Source organism: Xiphias gladius, chromosome 19 (genome assembly GCF_016859285.1).
Source record: "Xiphias gladius isolate SHS-SW01 ecotype Sanya breed wild chromosome 19, ASM1685928v1, whole genome shotgun sequence".
NCBI lineage: Eukaryota > Metazoa > Chordata > Actinopteri > Istiophoriformes > Xiphiidae > Xiphias > Xiphias gladius.
This window is the reverse complement of record NC_053418.1, coordinates 28,382,078-28,405,299: the sequence shown is the minus strand read 5'-3', so window position 1 is coordinate 28,405,299 and position 23,222 is coordinate 28,382,078. Positions and strand designations below refer to the sequence as shown.

General features: G+C 37.8%; 1 protein-coding gene across 2 annotated transcripts; it reads left to right on the top strand.

Annotated features, from left to right (window-relative positions):
* The first annotated feature begins 637 nt into the window (after positions 1–637).
* Positions 638–21,625, top strand: nelfb (negative elongation factor complex member B). 2 transcript variants are annotated; one of them, XM_040155297.1, is made up of 13 exons: positions 638–906; positions 4,649–4,809; positions 4,913–5,012; positions 10,268–10,498; positions 10,586–10,771; positions 10,903–11,015; positions 11,098–11,200; positions 12,436–12,531; positions 12,745–12,887; positions 16,006–16,112; positions 17,552–17,693; positions 17,994–18,102; positions 21,079–21,625. In XM_040155297.1, exons 1-13 carry the CDS (start codon positions 805–807, stop codon positions 21,235–21,237), a joined length of 1,752 nt encoding a protein of 583 aa, XP_040011231.1. In that variant the 5' UTR covers positions 638–804; the 3' UTR covers positions 21,238–21,625. The 2 variants fall into 2 exon arrangements, with proteins under 2 accessions (XP_040011231.1, XP_040011232.1); XM_040155298.1 differs by lacking the exon at positions 21,079–21,625 and adding an exon at positions 19,345–19,476.
* Positions 21,626–23,222: the final 1,597 nt, after the last annotated feature.

The window sequence follows — 23,222 nt, the reverse complement described above, 5'->3', positions numbered from 1 at the left end:
AATGTTCCAGTTTCATTATGTAATACTACATCCACCTACAAAAACCACATTAGGGCATTTCTTTCTCTGTTTTCTCCTTGTGACAAACAGCCCACATGTGCTTCAGAAGATAAAGTAGGCACAACAGACAGAATTTCATACAACTTATGAAAGATAAATTAAATAAATTACATTGTAACAAAACCCAAATCATTTACATTCCACTAACTGGACTAGTTAGGTGCAGATTAGTTTTGGGCTTTCACTTTCTGACATCTCATAAGTATTCATTGGAGCTGGCTAAGACAACAGATTCTATAGATTCTGTGTCTTTATTTTTGTTCCTTTGTGGCGAATTGACTCATTAGTCACCAGTAAAATCAATGACTACCTGGTCTCCAAATTCTTGAAGTCATTTGAGCCACCAAACAACGATTCAACTTGTCTGTGGAATCCTGTTGTGATCATTATCATTTATAAACACATTTATAGTTGTCATTCATAATCACAAATTTTCAGAGTGACACATTTACAATTCAGAATTTATCCAATACAACAACAATAATAAAAAAAAATGTCACCACTAAAAAAAAAATCGAGTAAGTAGTGCCTTATAATATGTACTCCGTTACGGGACTTTTTCGTAGTTGGTGTTTCTGACGGACTGTTTACAAAGTTGCAATACAGGAAGTTTGCCTTGACAGCGAAAACCATAATGTGTTGGAGTGTTATGTAGGAAACGGTTATCTGTACGTCTGCAAATTCACGAGTAGAATTCTTAATTCATACATAATTCCTTACATTGATGATTAAACCGAAACGAAAATGTTCGCGGGGCTTCCTGAGCTCGGAATATCCAACGGCGAGGATCTCAAAGAAACTCTCACCAACTGCACGGAGCCTCTGAAAGCCATCGATCAGTTTCAGGTAACGGTTCGTTAGAATAGGTTTGCGAAACTGCACAATGTTATAGCCGTTAATTATAAAGGCCTGTTTTCTAAACCATGGTGTGTATACATTTTGAAGTTACCTACATGTATACTATGTGCCGTTTTAGTAAGCTAACTGCCTCTGTTGTTTGTTATCTAATGTTGGCTCATTTAAGCACTGTTGGAATGAAATACTAATTTAAATGTGGATGTAGCCCTAATGTGCAACAAGTTTTCCACAGTCTGTAAAACACATTTTGTTACTGAGATTGGTAATATATTCCAAACTCGGTATCATTCAAAGTAGTAATGCAGCGTTAATACCAAACCGGCAACGTTAGCCAGCCACCTATTAAGTTTCCGGCAAATTTGATGCTAAACCTATGCAGATGTGCGAGACCGTGAGTGATGCTGTATTCATAGTGCCTCATGCGGACGAGGGCATGAAGAGGAAAAAATTCAAGCGGTATTACATCTGAGAGTTATGCGACCTGTGGATGGTATTGATTTGCTTGGTAAATAAAGTATTAACTTTAAAAATACCCAACCCCAACCAGCCGCACGAAAAAACGAAAATACTTAATTGCCGCTTGAATTATTCCTTTTCTTAAATCTTAAGAATGAAACTGGCTTCTGATTCGGTAAGGGGAAACTTCAGGGAAACTTAACTTAAAAAAAACTGGGCGACCGATTCTCCCTTTTTCACTTCCGCCAGGTAGGTTATGTTTTTGCCCTCGTCTGTTTATTTGTCAGCAGGATTATGCAAAAAGTACTGAACCGATTCGCACCGATCATGGTGGAGGGAGGGAGCATGGGCCTGGGAAGAACCCATTCGTTTTTGGAGCAGATTCGGAGCTTTTACTATGAATTTGATTTTATTTTCTGTGAAGTCTGGTGTATGTTATCGACATTGGCCTCGGCGGAGGTGTGAGCTCAACGGAGTGCATTCTAGTTGCACCGTGTATTGTTACGAAAACGTCTAAGACATCACGATTAAGACCTTAACGCTGTCTGAAACCCACTTTCCAATCTGAGAAAGCTCTATCTGATTTATGAAAAACCCCTTTATGACTACACAGCAAGTCAAGACGCTCTCTCGGATATAGGTGTACATGTTTCCATAACCGACCATAACCGCAGAGGATTGCTGATATTTAGTGGAATCCATTCTTCCCACAGTGCCACTGGTTGCCACACAACCGCTAAGTAGAATATTTCTATTTCCATGCTTACTGGGAACGTGTTCGCCGAACGACTCTTGATTATCCAGATGTTACTGTGCAGATTTCAGCGGTTGACTTTTGTCATGAGGTCGCAGGCAAGAATTCCTTCTGATGACTCCAACACATATCCGTTTTCATTATAAAAGTATACATTTAAAAAATGAACAAAAACAATACATGAAATAAAGCTTAGTTTCTGGTTTCTTTTGTGGGTTCTGCAGCTTCTTCAGATGCTGTTTGCCTCCTCCGAGTGATTAGGAGGCATTTGGTAATCTAGGATCATTTCTGTTGTGATGCTTTTGGGAAACACCTCTTAAGCTTAAGAATGTTCATAAAATGGATTTTACAGTCATCTTGCTCTTAAGATGCTTTTGGGAAACTATGCCCAGGTCTAGATAAAAAAGCACTAAATTTAGATTTGTCAAGTTTGACACCATTAACTCAGAGAAGCCAAAGACTGTTTCAAACTTAGTTTCAGATATGTGAAAGCTATATTCAATTTGTAAAAACACAGAAAGGGCAAATTTGATGTTTTTTTCCCATCCAGACCAAATCAGACTAAGTCTAAATCAAAACCACTAAACTTAGACTAATCAAACCTGGACTTCATTAACAAGTGGACCCAAGTAACTGCTGAAAACACAGTTTCAGATTCGTGAAACATTAATTTCAGACTAGACCACACTGGACCAGGTCTAGATCAAAAACCTATACCTAAACTATACATAGACCTGTCAAATGTGGACCACATGAAACAGACTTTACAAAGAAGGCTACTTCGCAAAATACGTTAAATATAAAAAAAGCATCAAAAGATCATTGACAGGGAAATAATGGCTTGAATGTGATTTAAAAAATTAATTCAAAAACTCAAACATTTATTTAAAATTAAGCTTATAAATGACACCTGGCCCCTTATTTATTTCTGTTTGGATGGAGAATACGCAGTAAAATGGTCATTTTTTGCTTTCATAAATAAGGTAGAGGTTTCACAAATTTGAAAGTAGGTTACAGACAGTGTTTGGGCTTTATTTAGGATGTCTTTAACACCTCATCACAAACAATACGTGGTGCAAAAAAATTGAGAATCTGCCGCTCCGTATTATAGTTGAAGTTTCCTTAAGTTGCTCCTTAAGTGTCAAACTGGAAGCTGTGAATCAGAACCAAACTTAAGCATGTTAAATCTTCTGATAAGTTAATGACAGAATATTACAGGTAGTTTAATTTCATTCATTTCACTTTGGGCTTTTTTGTCAGTAAACCATGAGGCATATTGATTTAAGAAATGGCAAGGGTATATAAGCCCATGGAGAGAGATGCAACCCCAGACATAGCTTTAACTATTGGTCTTGGAGTCTTGTATACAGTTAAAACTTTTTCAGTTTTGGATTGTACTGTTAAGAGGCTATATAAGCTTTTCTTATACACAGCTGCTCTTTGTTCGGGTTTTGTCTTCTGTCATCAGTTTTTGCGTTGTTTTTTTTTCTCTGCTGATGAGTAATATCCTTATTAATAGATCAACTAATAAAACACAAACTAGCCATGCAAAGATAAAACCTTAAGACAAAGTACCACCCCTCTATTCCCCTATGCACAGTGTACTGTTTTCTCTGGACAAGCTTCAAATAGTAAATAATAAATGTGTAATAATGTACTATTTCCTAGAGAAGTAAGTGTTGTCGGTATTATCCAAATTGTTTTTTGTCTCTAGGTAGCATTATTGTTGTTTTGATCTCTAAGGTGACTTGAAAAAATTAATAAAAGCTACAAACAAAAACTAATAAAATATGACATGACAGTTCACCAGATAGTCAAAAGAGAAGAATAGAGAAGAACACTGTTATTATATATATTAGGCCTCTCTATAGGCTTTATTAACACATTTCTTTATTTTTTCCTTATTTTTACTTTTTGTGTTGTCCAACAATTAATATCTGAAATATTATGTTTATTGGAATACAAGTGTTTTAACTGTAGTTACTTTTTCACAAGGGTGTATTGTTTTTAAGATGGTCTTGATTGTCTAATTTTCTGTATAAAGCCCAAATATTCAGTATAAACACATCTTATGGTATATTAATGGTTCAGCTGGTGCTTACCCTGATTGGCTCCATCCTTTCTCCTGTGGTGAGATTGTTTTAACAATTACAATTAAACATCTAATATTAAAATGTTTTTGTGTTTAGGCAGATATCCATCTCTGCATGTGAGCTATTAACCTACAAGCACTTTAAGTTTATTCGACTCTTAATTTTTATGTTTTGAAATAGGTTAACTTGTTATTTCTAGGAAAGAGTTCAGTCAAATAAGCCAAAGAAGCAGTTCTTGAATAAAGTGATGCTTGGTGGACTATGTATATGCCAAATGTCATAAAAGATTTCACTGGTCTTTAGTCATGTTTTATCAGATATCAGGGAAGGGATATCTGAGGGGGGCATTTCTTTAGCTGACTCTGAAAAGACCAGCCACCACTAGAACTAATCTCTGATGAGTTTTTGATGCATTACAAAACTGCAGATGGAAAATGGCATCCTGCTGCCGACTCTCCAGTCTGCTCTTCCCTTCCTCGACCTCCATGGAACACCTCGGCTGGAGTTCCACCAGTCTGTCTTTGACGAGCTTCGAGAAAAGCTGATGGAGCGAGTCGCCATCATTGCTGAGGGCAAGGATGAGGACAGGTGTGTTATCAGTTGTTTTTGACTTTGAGTAATATTTTCTGAAGGACCCAGCTTGGATGTTATTGTGCTTTTTTTTTTTTTTTTTTTTTTAATCTACTTACAGATACGGGAAACTTGAAGAGCTGCTGGAGAAGAGTTTTCCACTTGTCAAAATGCCATCCATTCAACCAGTGGTAATGCAGGTCCTGAAACATCTACCCAAGGCAAGTGTTTTTAGGGCTCTTTATTTCCTGTTGAAGACTGAAAAGCGACATATTTAACAAAAAAAACAATATTGAAATTTAATCAGTAGTGCTGGAGTCAGAGTCTTGTTTATTATAGCATGTTAATGTGTGCAGTCGCAGAGTCCCCCCACCACCACCACCAGGGTTAAACGAGGGCCACACATTCCTCTGCTTCTGTGAGCAGTTACCATATTCACAAAGGGTTTTATCTTACCACTATCAGTCCATTTGATTGAACAAATCTTTATCCACTGAGGGGGTCATTCTTTATACTGTGACAGTTTTACCTGATTATTCAGTGATGGCCATAAAATCACCTTTATTTACAGTTGCTTATTTACAGTTGGGTAGACATTGCTTACACATTGGTTTCTCTATGCTGAGTTCTCTTTTTCAAAACTCTTAGTACCAACCTGTACTTTGTGTATGGTTTGTGGTTGGGAAAAAAACCCACAAGGATGCAAGCCATTAACACTAAGGTATATAGGATACCAAAACGAAGAGCAGTATTAGTCCAGCAAGATTTTCAGAGCTATGTCTTCTTTCCCTAAGTTAGATTTTTACAAAGACATCACAGTGGCAGACTGACAAGTGGCTTACAGAAGACATGGCAGATGCATCAATACAGACTATGGAACAACTGAGAGGTTGCTTCCAGCCCACAGACAGACTGACAGTGACCTCAACCATGCTGCTTACAGTGACAGCATACGGTAATATGGTATCCTGGTTAATTTGCAAATAGCAATGGTGGCTTTTTCATTAACATAATGAAAGAAATTCTGCTGCGCAGTCTGCGCATATATATAATAAAGGCCTTAAGGGTGTTTTTCCAGCACCCATGTCTGTGTGGTTAAAGATGCTATGAAAAGTTTTGTAAACAATGTGATTTGTCAAATAAATAACCTGTCAAAAAAGATGACCTTTTTAGAAACAGCATACTCTCAGCATGACAGCTTTCCCTCAGAAGGAAGAATTGGAAAAAACAGATGGCAAGCGCAAGCGAGTTGGTACCCCAAAAAAATGCAACATTTGAGAAAACAACTAAGTACAAGAGACAGTGTGCAGTGGAAAACCTGTACTGATACTGATCTGATCTTTCCACACAGTGGAGAAAAAAGTTGTTTAAGGCCGTGATCAAAGCTCTAGACGCCCAGTTTGAGCTGCCTGGATGTAAATATTTTTCTAAAACAGCCATTCCAGACTTATGAAATAAAGTTAGACAAGGGGGCAGAAAGCTATACACTGACTACTGATTATGTCAGTTAACGTGACACCATACACATCTAAGTTCAGAGAATAAAACTGGAACATGTATCACATTTTTGTTGTGTGAAATTAATAATGATAATAATAACCTTTATTTACAGCTCAAAATACTTTACAACAAAGAAGTTACATGCACTAAGTGCTACACATAAAAATAGAACATAAAATGAACAACACAAAAACGTTAATGTAACATAAGATGGAAAATCACAGTTGAAGTGCACTGCAGTCACCTTATGGTGGGAAATAGTATAGCAGCAAGTGGCGGCCCCCTTAAAAACCTACAATGTGATTTTTTTTGTCAGCTGGTGAAACCTTATACCACGGGAAAATTTGGGGAAGGTTTAATAGTATCAAAAGGTTGATACTGCCCAACCTTAGCATTATCTTCACTATATTTACAAGTATTTAAAAATGGGCAATATATCATACATTTATCAAGCACTTTATTAGGAGCACCATACTAAAAGGAAGGGCATCACTTTGCTTTCAAAACAGCGTCAGTTCTTCCTGACCTGGATTCCACAAGATGTTGGGAACACTCCTTTGAGATTCTGCTCCATGTTGACATGATTGGATCACATTTTGGCAGATTTGTCAGCTGCACATTAATGCTGCCAATCTTCCATTCTACCACACCCCAAAGGTGTTCTACTGGATTCAGATCTGGTGACTAGGGAGGCCACTGAAGTACATTAAACTCATTGTCGTATTCATTAAACTAGTTAGTTTGCTTTTTGACATGGAGCATTATTGTGCTGGAAGTAGCCATTAGAAGATGGTAAATTGTGGCCATGAAGGGATGCATATGGTAAGCAACCATACTCAGATAGGCTGTGGCCTTCAAACCACAATTGATTGGTATTAAGGGGCCCAAAGTGTGCCAAGAAAACATGTCCCACACCGTTACGCCAGCAGAAGCCGCCTGGACTGTTGGCGAAAGGCAGGTTGGGTCCATGGAATTATGCTGCTGACGCCAAATTCTGACCCTACCCAATGTGTTCTTCTGCTGTTGTAGCCCATCCACCTCAAGGTTGGATGTGTTCTTCATTCTGAGATGATTGATTGGTATTAAGGGGCCCAAAGTGTGCCCAGAAAACTTTCCCCACACAATTACACTAAATTATCTGTTAAATTAATAACAGAAACAAAATAATCAACCAAAATAATCAATCATCAATCCAATCAACCCACAACCAAAAAGAAATGACAAAATTCTGGCATTTAATAGTTTTTGACCTAGTATGTAAATGTGCAAAATGGACTGTAAATACAGAGTTTGGGTGGTGGTTGAGTTTGACTGAGAAAACAATTCATGATTTTAAATGATGTGGTCTTGAATGCATTTAGTGTAAAAGGAATGAAAAGTGATTTACAGTTTAGTCCACATTGATTACTGTTGTGCTGACAGTGTGAAGAGTTTTTTTAAAACGTGAACTCAGTATTGCGAACTGAGAAAATGAACATAACACATTTTGTGCCTCTTTCATTTCTGCAGTAAAGACGTCGAGAGCAGCTAAGAACATGTTTTCAGTCGTCATGAATCTAGTTCCTCTGTGGCAGAAAAATGTTACACCAGCCTTGAGAAACTCCCGCAGGTTAAACTGGACTAACCAAAAACTTTTAAGGCTGATTAACTCTGAAAGTAAAACTATAGATGGAGTTGAAAACACTCACTAGCCTAGCAACATTAAAGCTACAAACAACCCAAAATGCAACACTAAACACACTGGTACTCCATTCGAAAGGAATATCTAATGTAATGAATGAACATGTTATTGTCCAGTCCTGAAAGATAATGTTGCATTCACGTGCTCCCATTTCCGGAGTTGGGAAGTCGTTCCTCTGACTTCAGTGTGTTCATGTCTTTTAAGTCGGAATGTGGAAATAACATGAACGCCACAAAGAAAATGTGTTGTATTTTATTGCTCAGAGCATCCCAGAGTTGTTTCTGCACCAGTACATTCCCTGAGACCTCTAAAATATTACTTTACAGGGGTAACTGCTAATAAATAACTTATTTAACTAATCTAGGTCACTCTATGTGGACAGCAACTAACGGTTACAATGTAATACAATATTGAAAATTAAATGTTAGCAAAACAAAAAGATTTTCATGTTTCTGTATATATGACGTCAAAAACTCAGCAAGTCAAGTACAAAATTTTTGCCAACTTTCCCAAGTTTATGTGCCAACCTTAGGGGACGTTCACGTGAATTTTGCCAGTCTGGAAAAAAAATTTCTGATTATTCCGACACCACATGAACGCACTATTAGACAACCCCCAATTTTTTAAACATAAGTTGCAGAAAAAAATATTGTCTTATATTAGAGCCAATAGGGTATCCTTTCTCTCCAGTAGAGGACTCTCAGCATAGTTTTTTCTGTTCATTCGGTTTAGGTGCTGTGCAAAAATGCTTAGGCACTGCACCAAAGTCTCATAATGTAAAACCCTGTGTCATCTGATAAGTATTCAGCAAGTACAGTAAAGAAATGTCATACTAGGTTTGAGGTTATTGAGAAACATTGCCCCCATTACATAGTTTGTTCACCACAGATGACTGACAAGTTGATTTTCATGCAAAAAAGAAAAAGGGAAGTGAGACAGGGAGAGAAATAGAAAGTGTGCACATCTGGGCAAGCAAGAGGTGAATCTGAAATTTAACTTTTCCTTCACTTTTGTAATTCTGAGGTTCTGTGGTGAAGTGTATGACCTACACTGAAGAATTGAGTCTCTGCTAAAAATGACAACCCAAATTTTGACCTGTGACAGCTGTCTCATCTCATGAAGTCATTTGGACAGTTTGTAGGATGCAGGCATCCAGCATCATTAATACCACATGACCCACATGACTGAAACAAATTCTAAAAACTGACATCAGGTCATGCTGCACATCTTACCTTTTGGGACACGAAGAGCTCACAAGAAATAATTGATTATCAAAACTAATAGTCCAGATTGCATCTGGATCTTGTACATCATAAATCATGACAAAAAACAGGAATAGAAACAGGACCAAAAAAGAGTAATTTTTTAGAGCTGCTAAAACACCAGCATTAGAGCTCAAGTTCAACACACCTGGTTCAATGGGGCTGACATGCATAGGTGTTACCATGTTTACAAAAAGTCCTTGTACAGATATAGGCTATGCCTGGTTCATAAAGATTGAGAGATTGCTTTCGCAATAATTCAATATCAGAAGACTGATTTTATAGTAGTTAATCTTTTGAATTCATGCTAAAATTACATATCTACTGTCACAAAAAAATGTGGTTGGTCTGCTTTGCATTCACACCACAAACAAACATGACGACAGTGCATTTGGTAGTGGACCAAGGCCCTCCTTTGGAGGCAGAACAAAACTTAACAAGCTAGATGTGAAAGCATCCTTAATTTTGAAGTATGAGTGAGGCTCATGGAAATTCAAACATTAAACCACTCAAGTACGATACAATTGAACTTTTAACGTTCCGTCAGCCTCTGTGAAATGTAGTAGGCCCAGCTGATTTTAGATCAAGTTGTTAAGGGGAAAAAAATTTGAAGTGCCTTTATCCCATGATGAAACATTCTTATACTGATGGCAGCGTTCTCTTCCAGAAGGACAATGCCCCCAGCCACAGTGTATCAGGGCTCCATTAATGGTTGATGAGTATAAAAATCATATGCTATGACCTTCACAGTCACTAGATGTGAGCCTAACTGAACGACTATTGGAGATTTTGGAACGACACGTTAGACAGTGCTCCCCACGACCATCATCGAAATACCACATGAAAAGTCAGGAAATCCCATCATGACCATGTCTGTACTGAATTTCATGGCAATTCATTGAGTAGTTGTTGAGTGAAAATCTAGAGCATATTGATGAATTGGAATCTCAAAATTGTCTTTCCAAAAGATAAGGTAAGGGCAAAAGATGTTGAAGAACTCACCTTGATCTGAACCATATGGTCCCTCATGCAGGTGCCAGAGAAGAAACTGAAGATGGTCATGGCTGACAAGGAACTATACAAAGTGTGTGCTGTGGAGGTGAAAAGGCAGATCTGGCAGGACAACCAGGCTCTGTTTGGAGATGAAGTCTCACCCCTCCTAAAGCAGTACATTGTGGAAAAGGAAGCAGCTCTGTTCAGCAGCGACCTCTCCATCCTGCACAATTTCTTCAGCCCTTCTCCCAAAACACGACGCCAAGGCGAGGTAAGTCACAGTCAACAAATTTCTAAGAAACACCAACCAGTGTGCATTACTGTTGTTGTTAACTCTTCAGTGCTCTGTACACTGTAGGTGGTCCTAAAGCTGACCCAGATGATTGGAAAGAATGTCAAGTTGTACGACATGGTGCTGCAGTTTTTACGAACACTCTTCCTGCGAACACGAAACGTCCACTACTGCACACTGAGAGCAGAGCTGCTGATGTCTCTTCATGACTTGGACATCAGTGAGATCTGTTCAGTAGACCCCTGCCATAAAGTAAGGACACAAACAGTGATGGTTGATCAGTTAACATCGTACTACTTAAGAGTCCCAAACCCTGTATTCCCGTGTTTTAGCTTTGTGTTACATGTTTTTCTCTTCTGTGTTTCTGTTGTTTGCTGTGACAGTTCACTTGGTGTTTAGATGCCTGCATCCGTGAGAAGTTTGTGGATGGTAAACGAGCCAGAGAGCTACAAGGTTTCCTGGATGGAGTGAAGAAAGGACAAGAGCAAGTCCTCGGGTAACATGAGGGGGTGGCTCAAATTTAGGAAAAGAGCTGTTAATTTCTGTTGAATGGATGAATTCATCTCTGTGTGTTCCAGGGACCTGTCCATGATCCTGTGTGACCCGTTTGCCTGCAACACCCTGGTCCTGAGTATCATGAGGAACCTGCAAGAGCTGTTAAGTCAGGAATCTTTACCCAGGGTGAGAATAGTGTGTATGAGGACGCAGACAAGATGATACAAAATCATGCCAGTGTTTATTTACAAGAAAACTCCACAGGCCACATTTAAATATTAAATATAACCAGGGATTAAATAATAGAATAGTGTCACTTTAAAGGCAACACTGTAGTGGATAATGAAGACTAGGCTGTGTGACCACGCAAAATAGTCTTCATTAACCCTCAACCGACTATTGCCTGTAATGGTTCAGCTATGTCACATGATTTATTGTGTTCTAAAACTGTGGCCTTTGGACTGATGGACCACTTTAAAGGCTATACTTACTGAAGTTATAAGAGGATTAGTGCTTTGCATTTATTAATTATTGATTCTATAAAATGTAAAAATGAAAAATATTTTTTTTTTTAAAAGAGTGAAAAATGCCCATTAGGATTTCCCAAAGATGAGGTGACATTTTAAGATTGCTTCTTTTTTTCCAAAGTCCAAAATCCAAAGATATTCAATTAATGATGATATAAAACAGAAGTCCTCTCATTCAAGAATCTGGAACCAGCAAATGTTCAACCAATTATTAAAAAAATCAGTTAAAAAATATTTTTTTGATCAATTAATTTATTAATCAACTTAATAGTGGTCACTTAAAAGTTCATGTCAGGCTGTTTTGTTCCAAAAAAACACCTTAAATCAAGATTACACAATAAACAGCTATGGTTTTGTAGTAAGCTTAATAATAACAAACATAACAAAATCTAACAGAGGATTAACTATAAATTATCATTTTCAAATAGTAAACAAATATTGAGTTGAATGTGGGCTTACAAACTTTAAACCAGTGTTTCTGCATCACAGCAGACTACTGATTGACTATTTTGCATAAATCAACTTCCCCACCAATCTAGTCTTAACACAGTTACAATATTTCAATTCTGCTTTTCAGTAGGCCAGCAAGTCCTCACAATCTATGTGACTGAATAGACGTTGTTCAATGTAATGGTTTACTTTCTGTTTTCATATTTTCATCTCAATCATTTACATGGTGTAGGCTCAGTCTAAAAGACAGTTGCATAACATCAAGGCCGTTCCAGTGTGCCCAATAGACTGCATTGTGTTACTGGATTATTTGTTTTTCAAATGACACCTACTTTTTAAAATGCAGAGCAAGCTTTTTGACATTCTATAAATGTGTTAGAGTTCCTTCACGCACTCCAATGTATCAACAGAATCTCAAGTCATTGCATCTGTGTTTGTGAACAGGACAGTTCAGACCTGATGCTGCTACTGAGGATGCTGTCACTGGGTCAAGGAGCATGGGACATGATTGACAGCCAGGTCTTTAAAGAGCCTCGTTTGGTACGTACAGCATGTTACCTTAGTTGCATCTGTGCATCAGTTCATAAAACCTCATCAAATTTTATAGTCACTGGTAAAAAAAAACAGTCTGTATGCAAATGTTTCACCCTTTTCTGGTTAGAAGCCAGATGAAGATCATTTCATTAAACCCCACTTTAATAAAAATGATCATATGTTGTTGATGCATTTGTCCTCCTTTGCACCCACCCTCAGGATTTGGAGGTAGTGACCCGCTTCCTGCCTGCCATGATGTCAGTGGTTGTTGATGATCACACCTACACTGTAGAACAGAAGCTTCCCAGTGAGGAGAAGAGCTCGCTGTCATACCCCACCACCCTGCCAGATGCCTTTAACAGGTAAAACATTGCAAGAGAAGACGGGGTGATATCATATTATCTGACTTCATTGAAGGTTGCTTTTGTCAGTACCAGCGTCTGAGAGTTTCCTTTGTTAGGGCCAGAGTCAGGAGGTGAGAAGAGTACAGTAGGTTAGTAAGTTAACCACAGGCCTAACTTTTACATGTTATTCTCTTGTCACTCACTACATTGTCAACAGGAAAAAACTTTTATCAGATTCAGTAAAATATACACAATAGTGCAAAAATACAAATGTTGTGACTTTTATATTGCGCACTTACTTCTCTCTAGAGTCGGTAAACAGAAACAGTGATGCTTGTATCTAATATAATGTTCTTTAAAGCTCCTTAACAGTATGTATTCATTAAAATAGTTTGTATTTTGAGAGAAAAACACAATCCGAACTTTTCCATGCTCACTTTTAAAGTCTAGGCTATTAAATAAGTTGAAAGTATAGTTGAGAGGCTATGTAATAATTTCTTAATTATTTATAGTTTTAGTATTTGATTTGTTTGGCGGTTTTACTGCTGTTTTCTCTTATTTCTTTGTATCTTTTTAATGATAGTTGTGTGTTACTGCATAATCTAGGGCCTACAGTTAGTAGGTAAATCTTGGTGTGAGTTGCACATTAAAGGAAGAGTAAGCGATTCTGGAGAAAGACTATTGATATTTGATCTCAACAGCCAAACAAATACACCCTTCCCTTCTGCGCTCCTTCAAAAGTGCCAATCCCAAATTCATGGACGTGCATGGACGTAATTCCAGAGCGTCCTATATGAGATGGAAGTGGATACTCTAAAACAAAACGAACCTTTAATATAAAACAAACGACATGCATCCACAAACACAGCATCCAAAACACAATGAAGCAAAAGCAAGTGAAAGTTAGCTGTTTAGGTTGTTTTTACAAAACTACAGTGACAGAAGATTGGACCCTAGGTTTATAACTAAGAACACAAGGAAGGTAACATTACCTGATACATCACTTTTAAAATTATGCATCAATCCAAATAATCCCATTGTGCTAGCAAATTTATGTTTTTAGGTATTCATGGCCATGAAACCCTTCACATGTTTACAGACAAATACCAGGTAAAGAGCAAACAACGAAACGGCAAACTGTCGCTGGAGTTGCTGCTGCAAAGCTAAACATGCAGAGAGGACCAGAGGGTTTCCCAGAGCCAGTACAACAGCTCCAGACAGCAATACTGACAACTCTCATGCTACTATAGCTAACCTCACTCCAACACCATAAGTAAGCTAAATGTCCATAGGCAAGAAATTTAACATTTCCTGACACACACATGTGACACCAGTACCTGCTTGCTAACTAACCAGTTGGGATTAGCTATCACAAACATTAGCAAACAGGACAAAACAATACCGACTTACTGACTATGTGAAACATAGGAAAACTAATGTTTAACACGCCTGTCAAGGAGAAACAGAGCAACCGCCACAATCGTCCTCATGCCTTTCATCTCTCAGAGGTTTCTCCACCATAGGTGGATTGGAAATCAGGACTAATGGGATAAATCCTGTTGGGATCAAGTGGCAGCAAGCAGACAATGAGGATATATTGAGTGAATTAGACAAAAAGTGTATCAGATTAGAATCACTTACTCTACCTTTAATTGATAACTATTTCGGTGATAGAAAAATATTTCAAGTAATTTATCAAAAAAAACCTAATCATCGTCTGGTTCCACCATCTGAAATATGAGGATTTGTTGCTTTTTTTTCTCTTTTATATCATGTACATTGAATATCTTGATTGAGTTTTGAGCTTTTGGTCAGTCATAACAAGCAATTAACCGATGTTACCTAGGGCTCTGGTAACTTGTGATGGGCATTTGTTTACTATTCTCACATTTTATATATAAAAAAAATGAATTTACTAATCCAATAACTAGTCAGCAGATTACCCCTTTCAGCTTCAGACCAAAAAAAAATAATTTATCTGTTTCTCTTATTTGCCTAAAATGTATGTGTTTGTATGTATGTATATATGTATTTCACGCTTTCTCTGCAATAAATAGAACTTTCTGATGATGAAGAAACAACATATATGTATATGATGGATTATATTAATGTAGAATTGAGGTTTGCCTAGAAAAATCCAAGTTATAAAATACGTTTATGCATTTATGTAATGTTCAGTGAAATCTGAGATCTTTTATGTGCAACTGGTAGCAACTACTGGCTTACAACTTCATCTTAACCAATAAATAACACAGGTGAAAATTTACAAAGGGCAACAACAAATCTTAATTTTTCCTAAACTCAAGCCATGTCGCTCATATTTATGACTTGATTGTGGTCAATTTATTTATAAAAGCATCATGGCCAAAAAATGTAGTACAATAGAGACTATGTACATTAGCAATAGTAAGGTCTGTACAGCCTGGGAAAGAGGAACACAGCCAAACATGATGCACATATGTTGTTTCGATCACCACAGCAACATGTTAGGAGGGGTTATAACCAAGCTCTATAGATCACTTTGTTCATAAGGAGCAGGGCTATTGATATGTTTATTGACAGTGAGATGCAGTTTGGTTCAGTTCATTGGGAAGCCTTACTTCAACCGTAAGTGGAATGTTGCTATTTGGCTGGGAGTGATTTGGGTTCATTTTCTTGGGACTAATGGGTTAATCTGTAGTAGAAGTAGTGGTTGGTTGAAGCCATGACATGTACTTGTTTATCCTTAGGTTATTTTTTTATCCCCAGCATACTTTCAGTTTCCATTGGAGATCAACCTCCTTATCTCATATTAAGTATATTGCTGTCTATGTGTTGATACTACAAGTGATTGGCTGTGTGTAACTGACTTCACATCCTTAATATGAACATGCTGATAGCCGGGTTGGACCATACAACAGGTCTGATGAGACTACTTATCTGGATCATAGTATGACATAGTAGTTATACCATGACTGTTAGACAGCACAGAGTAGTGAGATGAGAGGCTTTTATAAAATCTCTGGAGTGAAAACTCCCACGAACTGGAATTTCAAGGCAAAGTAATGCCCCTTGTCTGGTATGTCTGATGTGAATAATGAAAAATACCTTAGTTGATCAGTATTGTGATTGAAAATGTTGCTGTTCTTCCCCTCAGGTACCTGCAGGATAACAGAGTGGCCTGTGAAATGGGTCTCTACTATGTCCTCCACATTGCCAAACTGAGGAACAAGAATGCCTTACAGAGGTTACTGCCTGCCCTGGGTGAGTGTCACTCTTCCTCTGAGTTTTGTGTAAGATATGAGAAGTCCTAATGTCCTTTTATTATTTATTTGATTTCATGTTTCATCCTGGTTCCCTGTTAAAGTGATGTTTGTTTTGTCATGAAAACATGCAATTTATTTTTTTTAAAGGCATTTCATTTAGTGTGTACTAGGCAGAGGGAGGCACTAAGACTGTATGGGTCAGCAGTCTGAATCCTTGAGAAGGAAGTAAATGACAAATGTACTGCCAGAGAGAGTTAAATTTGGCACGTGATTTTGATTTATTTCAGGTCGTAGTCTTTTGAGGAAAATGTTTATTAGTTTTAGTGAAATTTTAGTCATTTGGTTTTAGTGTAGTTTTGGTCAGTGACATTATCATTTTTATGTATTTTACGCATTTTGAGGCTACAGTGTTCACAATCTTTGTTGTGTACAGTTACAATGGTTAAAGTTGTCATTTTTGTCTATCACGAGGTTAAAGGAAAAGGCTCTGTATACTTGTTGTCTGACACTGCCCATTTCACTCTGCTCTGCAGTAATACAACAGAGTGACTCTCCTCAGTAAATCAGTTAGCATTCTAAACTCTGTTAGAGCAGAACCACTTTCTCTCTGTCGCCCCTGCTCACCTAACATTATCACAGCTACCTGTTATCTCCACTGCAGGCCAGTGAATCATTCTCTCACTTGATCACTAAAATACTGTTCATTATCTGGGTTTAGTTTGAGAAGAGACTAAAACCATGGATAATATAATGATATTTCTTTAGCAAACAACTATAGAAAGATGACAAATGACTGCCAACATTAATCCTGGAACGTACTCATTCCTTCCGATGGCAAAATGAAAGCTCATCGACTGAAACATCCGCAGCAATTCATAATTTTTTGTTTTGTTTAAGCTGCCTTTGTATAATGTCAGTGTGCTGTCCTACATGTTTTTGTACACAAGACGCAAGATGCTTCTTATTAACGGTAGTGCCACAGGTCAAGTAGCTAAGTAAACTTCTGAACAAGAAATATTTTGGCCAGCAGAGGATACTTTTACTGATCAAGAGCAACAGGTTACAGTGTGTGATTCTGCAGATGCATGCAGGTCACTGAATATGAACTGCACTAAAAGAGTAGTTCATTTGAACATCTGTCTTTCACATTATTGTTTAGTTTTGTATATTTGAATATTTCTCGTTATCAAAGGTTACTTTTCATCTAGTTTTAGTCTTGTTTTCCTCATGACAAAAAAGGTTGTCACCAAATATTTTTTGTTATGGTTTTCATGGATGAAATTAAGACTGCTGCCAGAGCAAGTTTTATTTCTGCCAGGGCCTCCTGTGCTTGAACAGGTTCACTAATTTAGAAAAAATCCAGCAGAAGACATACATTTAAAGAAAGAAGTACAAGCCATGTCAAAATATGATTTCGATCTCTGCTGTTCCCCACAGTGGAGACTTACAATGATATGGCCTTTGGCGACATCTTCCTGCACCTGCTGACTGGACACCTCACCCTGCTCTCCGATGAGTTTGGTTCAGAAGAGTTTTGTTCAGTTGTCTTTGATGGCTTCCTCCTCACTTCTTTTTCCAGGTGGGTCGATTCTAACAGATTCTGTGATTACTTGCATGCCCATAGTCAGTGTAGCCTACTTTATAAAGTTCCACATAATTTTAGCATTATCAGCAAAACGTGTAGTGGACTGAAACAGACACAATTGCCAATAAATGAAACACAGAAGATTAAGCAGGCTGGAGCTGAATGGTAAACATGATGCTGCTAAATAGCATCAACACTCCCAGGTACCCTTCGGCATTATTCTTGTTATGAAGAACTCAAACATCTCCGCCATGTCTTTTTACAGTTGTTGTTTCTGTCTGAATATTTTAACAGTAAAGAGAACGTCCACAGACACACCCTTCGAATGTTGCTGCATCTACAGCACAAAGTGCTGCCATCATACCTGGAAACGTTGATGAAAAGTCTTGAACCCCCAAAACAGGTTGGCTTCTTTTCTACATTCTGCTTGTGCTTTAAAATGTACAGGAATTATAGTGATTGGTAGAAGCAAGAAGAAGTCTCCCTATGTCCCTGTCGGACATGGTGAGATTTCAATATTAACTTTGCTTCTTAATGATTTAAATCCTCTTTGAAATTCAGATGTCTTCTGTTTTTCACCTGACCTAATTAAAAAATGCAGCCCAAATAACCTACTGTTTTTGGAGAACTCACTGTTCTTCCAATGATTTAAGTCCAGTCCAGAGAGACACTTTGCATTTTAGGTGTAAATCTGAGTTTTTATACATAGAGTTGTATTTCCTGCTACTGACTTTTATCAGCTCTATGTGGCAGCTGAAGAAGTAGAAACAGATTTTACGATCCTGATATATCACTTATTAAAATCAATGAACTCATCTAGTGAAGGAAAAAGTAATTTTAAGAAATACCGTCAGACTGGATCTTTATACTGGGGAAACATTTGCCTTTGGCACCTACTTGAGTGACACGTTAAGTAATAGAGTGCGTACAATTAAACCTGTCCATTAACATCCCAGGTGAAGGGGAGCATAACAGCCATAATAAATTATTCATTTAACCTATCACAGTTATTTCCTATTTTTGTTATTTAGTCCAATAATTAAAGTTCACTTAGCATGTTATACACACTGTGGTACATATTTACAAGTATATTGGGCTGATAGATATGATTGAAAACATTATTATGATGTTGTTAAACTATACTTTCCGATATTGATACATATAATATGGCTAGTATTTTCAAAATCATATAGAAATGAATCCAACCACTGTTTCAAACAAAAAAACTGTGTTCCATTACAATGCATTACATTAAACTAAATGTAATGCATTACAATTCATATGTGTACAAAAAAAATTTCAATGACAAACTTTGTTAGTTATAAAATACAGCTTGATCAGATGCAATCAAGTAGACAAATTTTCAGATTCTGCTGAAAGTCAAGAATTCATAATATTGGATCGCTGTATTGCCCAGCCCTACATTCATACATTTTGAGCTCCATCAAAGAGAAAACATGCAACAAAACAACAAAAGGGATGAAAGATCTTACATAGAATTTGAATGCTTCTTTTGATATCACTGTTTGTGGATAAATCTGCATCCAGTTTATGGTTAGAACTGTTAAACACTACAGCATGCAGCTACTCTGCTATTTTGTCCATGCCTTTCCAAATCACCTCCAATCAATTGAATTTACCACAGGTGGACTCCTGTCAAGGTGTAGAAACATCTCAAAGATGGTCAGGAGAAATGGGAGGCACCTGAGCTGAATTTTAAGTGTCTCCGGGTCTGAATACTCATGTCAATGTGATATTTCAGTTTTTCCTTTTTAATAAACTTGCACAAATTTCTAAATATTCTGTTTTTGCTTTGTCATTTAGAGGTATTGACTGTAGATTTATGGGTGGGGGGGTTAATTGTTTTTTATTTTAGCATAAGGCTGCTGCAATAACAAAAAAGTGAAAAAAAGTGAAGGGGTCTGAAGACTTCCTGAATGCACTGTAAATAGATTCCAAATCTGAGATACGGTCTCTGAAATTTCGCCAGCAACATCTCTTTCTAGAAACAGTGCTGTAGTTACTCTGAACAATCTACATCAGCTACTATCTACTTAAGATATAGTCCCTATGGAAACTGTTGACAGTGTTTGGTGTGGAAAAAAGGTTAGAGTTTGAGTTCACAATGTAGGATATAGCCCACTGACAAAACTTGATTTTATGCTTTTTTTGTGAAACACTCAATAAGACGCTTCCAGCGAGTAAATCAACAACAATCCTGTCGTTTTCTCTCTTGTCAGTACAGCTCTGACAGCTGCTATCAAACACATGCTCGCAGGTTACTTGTTGCTAAACTAGTTAGCCACAAAGCTAGCTAAAGTCATGGCCTGTCAGTGGAAGACAGCTAATGAGCCGATAACATGTAATGTTACGGTCACTCTGCCTAAATGACGTGATGGTAAATATTTCCGAGACTCACATGTCAGTACTGTTACAGTCGGTGCATTGGAAACACATTCGATCTTCAGCGAACATATTATACCAGTAGTTTGGCTCAAAAGTGTAAGGCTGAGACAGCGCCACTAACTCTCTTAACTAATGTCTGACAATCACATTTCACAACAGCTTGCTAGAACTAGAACTGGATTCAGAGACTCCCCCCCCCCCCCCCCGTGACAAAGTTTAGGGGGTTTCAAAAATCTTTAGGTTGAGTGTTCTTTTTAAAAAATCAATAATGGCCAAGTTTTTTAAACCCCCAAATATCGAAATCGGCATCAGCCTTAAAAATCCTGTATCGGTCACGCTCTATATAATAACTAGCATCAAATTACAACATGCTTACAGAAAATGGTACGTGCATAAGTGTAAGAGACCCAGACATCAGTTAAAGTTCAGCCAATTTCCGGCATCAACAAACAGGGTCTCGGACTGACACAGACATATTTTATTTCAGTAAAAGTTTGGCATTGAAAATTTAAAACAGAGCAAATATGTACATGAGATAAAGCACTTGCCACAAATGTGGTTAGAGTGTGTAGTTTATTAGATGGTGTTGATGATGTGAAGAAGATGAAGGAGACTCCGCTGACACCGTCTTGATTGCATATAAAGGTTTACTACAAAGAAGTACAGCGTCAAATCAAGCATCTGCAGATCTGCTTTTGAGAGTGTGTGAATCCAATGAAGCACTCTGAAAATCAGCCATGACCACCGAGTCTTAAATAAGGCAGTTGTTTTTTCCTGAAAAATGTCACTAACCTATGGCTTTATGCTCAAAGCATTTCCTCCTATTCAAACTGCAAGGCACCCTCTGAGGACCTTTGACCTAGGGCCTCTATGTAAACAAATAAAATCAGTTCTACATATGTGACCATACACCTCAAATGTTTTCTGTATTGTATGTACTGACGCTGTGTGATGTTGTGCCTGGTAACCACAGTGCAGCGAGCCAGTGAAGGAGCTGTACACCCAGTTAATGGAGAAGCTGGAGGCCCAGAAGAAGAGTCCTCCACCTCCAGACGAAACTCCATCCCTGGATCTAGGGCTGCACCCGGTGACTGTCCCCACCACCGCCTCCACACCAACCATGCCTCTCTGAGACACAGCAGACATGGGAAAGAAAACAGAATTCCTCATCAGTGACTAACTGTAAAAAAAGCCACCAGATGGCTTATGCATCTTCAAAAGGACTGAATTATTGCTTGTTGTTTAATTTTTTTTTTTTTTTTTTTTTTATTCCTCCATGGACATTTAGTTTCTTTAGATGTTTGTCTCAGAGCTTTGACAATGTGATCCAGTGGCCAACTATTTTTCTTCAAGGGGGGGGGGGTCATTACTTTTCTAAACTTTGTGCTCTTGCATTATTGTCCAAATATACAGTATTTTCATATGTAACTGGGTTACCAGTATGTTACATTTGAATTGTGTCAGTGTTGCAAGAAAGGTGTAAATAAATGATTATTAGAATACAAAGTGGTGTGATTGTGTTCCAGGCACAATGACAAGATGCAGTGCCACATTTTATGCAACACTGCAACACATCTATACACATTCATTCACGTGATGAGAGGCACTTAGCTAAAACAGAAAAAGAGTCTGGTGTCTGTAGACCTCATTGTGCTACTCCCTTGGCAGCCACAGATTGGTAGTGTGAAAGACAAACATTGTTTTTTATGGGCTCAAGACACTGAGGATAACTTCAACTTTGGTAAGATCTTTTCAAATTACCTCTGCATGACCAAAAATTGCCCATAGATGAGGTTTAAAAACGTCTTTTTACCTGTCATATCATAAAGTAACGGTCTATATGTACAGTATACAGTTAGGCTCATAAGTATTTGGAGAGTGATACAATTTTTGTAATTTTGCCTCTTTACACCAACACGATGGATTTGAAACAAAGCCATCAAGATGTGATAGAAGTGTCAACTTTCAGCTTTAATTCAAGGGGGTTAACAAAAAAATCACATTAACCATTTGGAAATTGCAGCCATTTTTATACATAGTCCCTCATTTTCATAGGCGCAAAAGTAATAGGACAATTGACTGCCAATCCGTTTCATGGCCAGGTGTGGCCTGTTGGTTCATTATTTCATGAAAATTTAAGCAAATAAAAGGACTGGAGTTGATTCCAAGTGTTTTTTGAATTCGAATTTAGTAGCAGTTTATGGGAACTCAAGTATGCGGTAGAAAGAGGTATCCATCAAATGAAGGCCATCATTAGTCTGAAAAAACAACAAAAACCTATCAGACAGATCGCAGGAGCTTTAGGAATGGCCAAATCAACAATGTGGTTCATTCTTAAAAAGATGAAATGCACTGGCAAGCTCAGCAACACAAATACGCCTGGAAGACCGCGGTAAACAACTGAAGTGGATGATCACAGAATACTTTCCTTTGTTACGAAAAACCCTTTACAACATCTAAACAGGTCAAGACCACTGTTCTGGAGGTAGTCGTATCATTGTCAAAGTCGACAATCAAGAGACGCCTGCATGAATGTAAATACAGAGGGTTTACCACAAGGTGCAAACCACTGGTAACACTCAAGAACGTAAAAGCCAGATTAGACTATGCCAAAAACATCTAAAAAGCCTGCCCACTTCTGGAACAAGATTCTTTGGAAAGATGAAACCAAGATTAACTTGTACCAGAATGATGGGAAGAGAACAGTATGGAGAAGGAATTGAATTTGACAGGAAACCTCACTTGGGTTGGCATATGAGACCACTACTGCATCTCTTATTGGTTAATTTCTCAGTTCCTCAGTACCGTAGCCTTTCTGTCTGCTCCAACTAGTCTGGACATTCTCCTCTGATCTCCCTCATCAACAAAGCGTTCCGTCCTCAGAACTGCAGCTCACTTGATGTTTTTTTGTTTTTGGCACGATTCTGAGTAAACTCTAGAGACTGTTGCATATGTAAATCCCAGGTGATCAGCAGTTTCAGAATTACTCAAACCAGCCCATCTGGCACCAACAATAGTTCATGGTCAAATTCACTGAGATCACATTTTTTTTTCCCCATTCTGATGTTTGATGCGAACATTAACTGAAGCTCCTTACCTGTAATTGCAGGGTTTTAT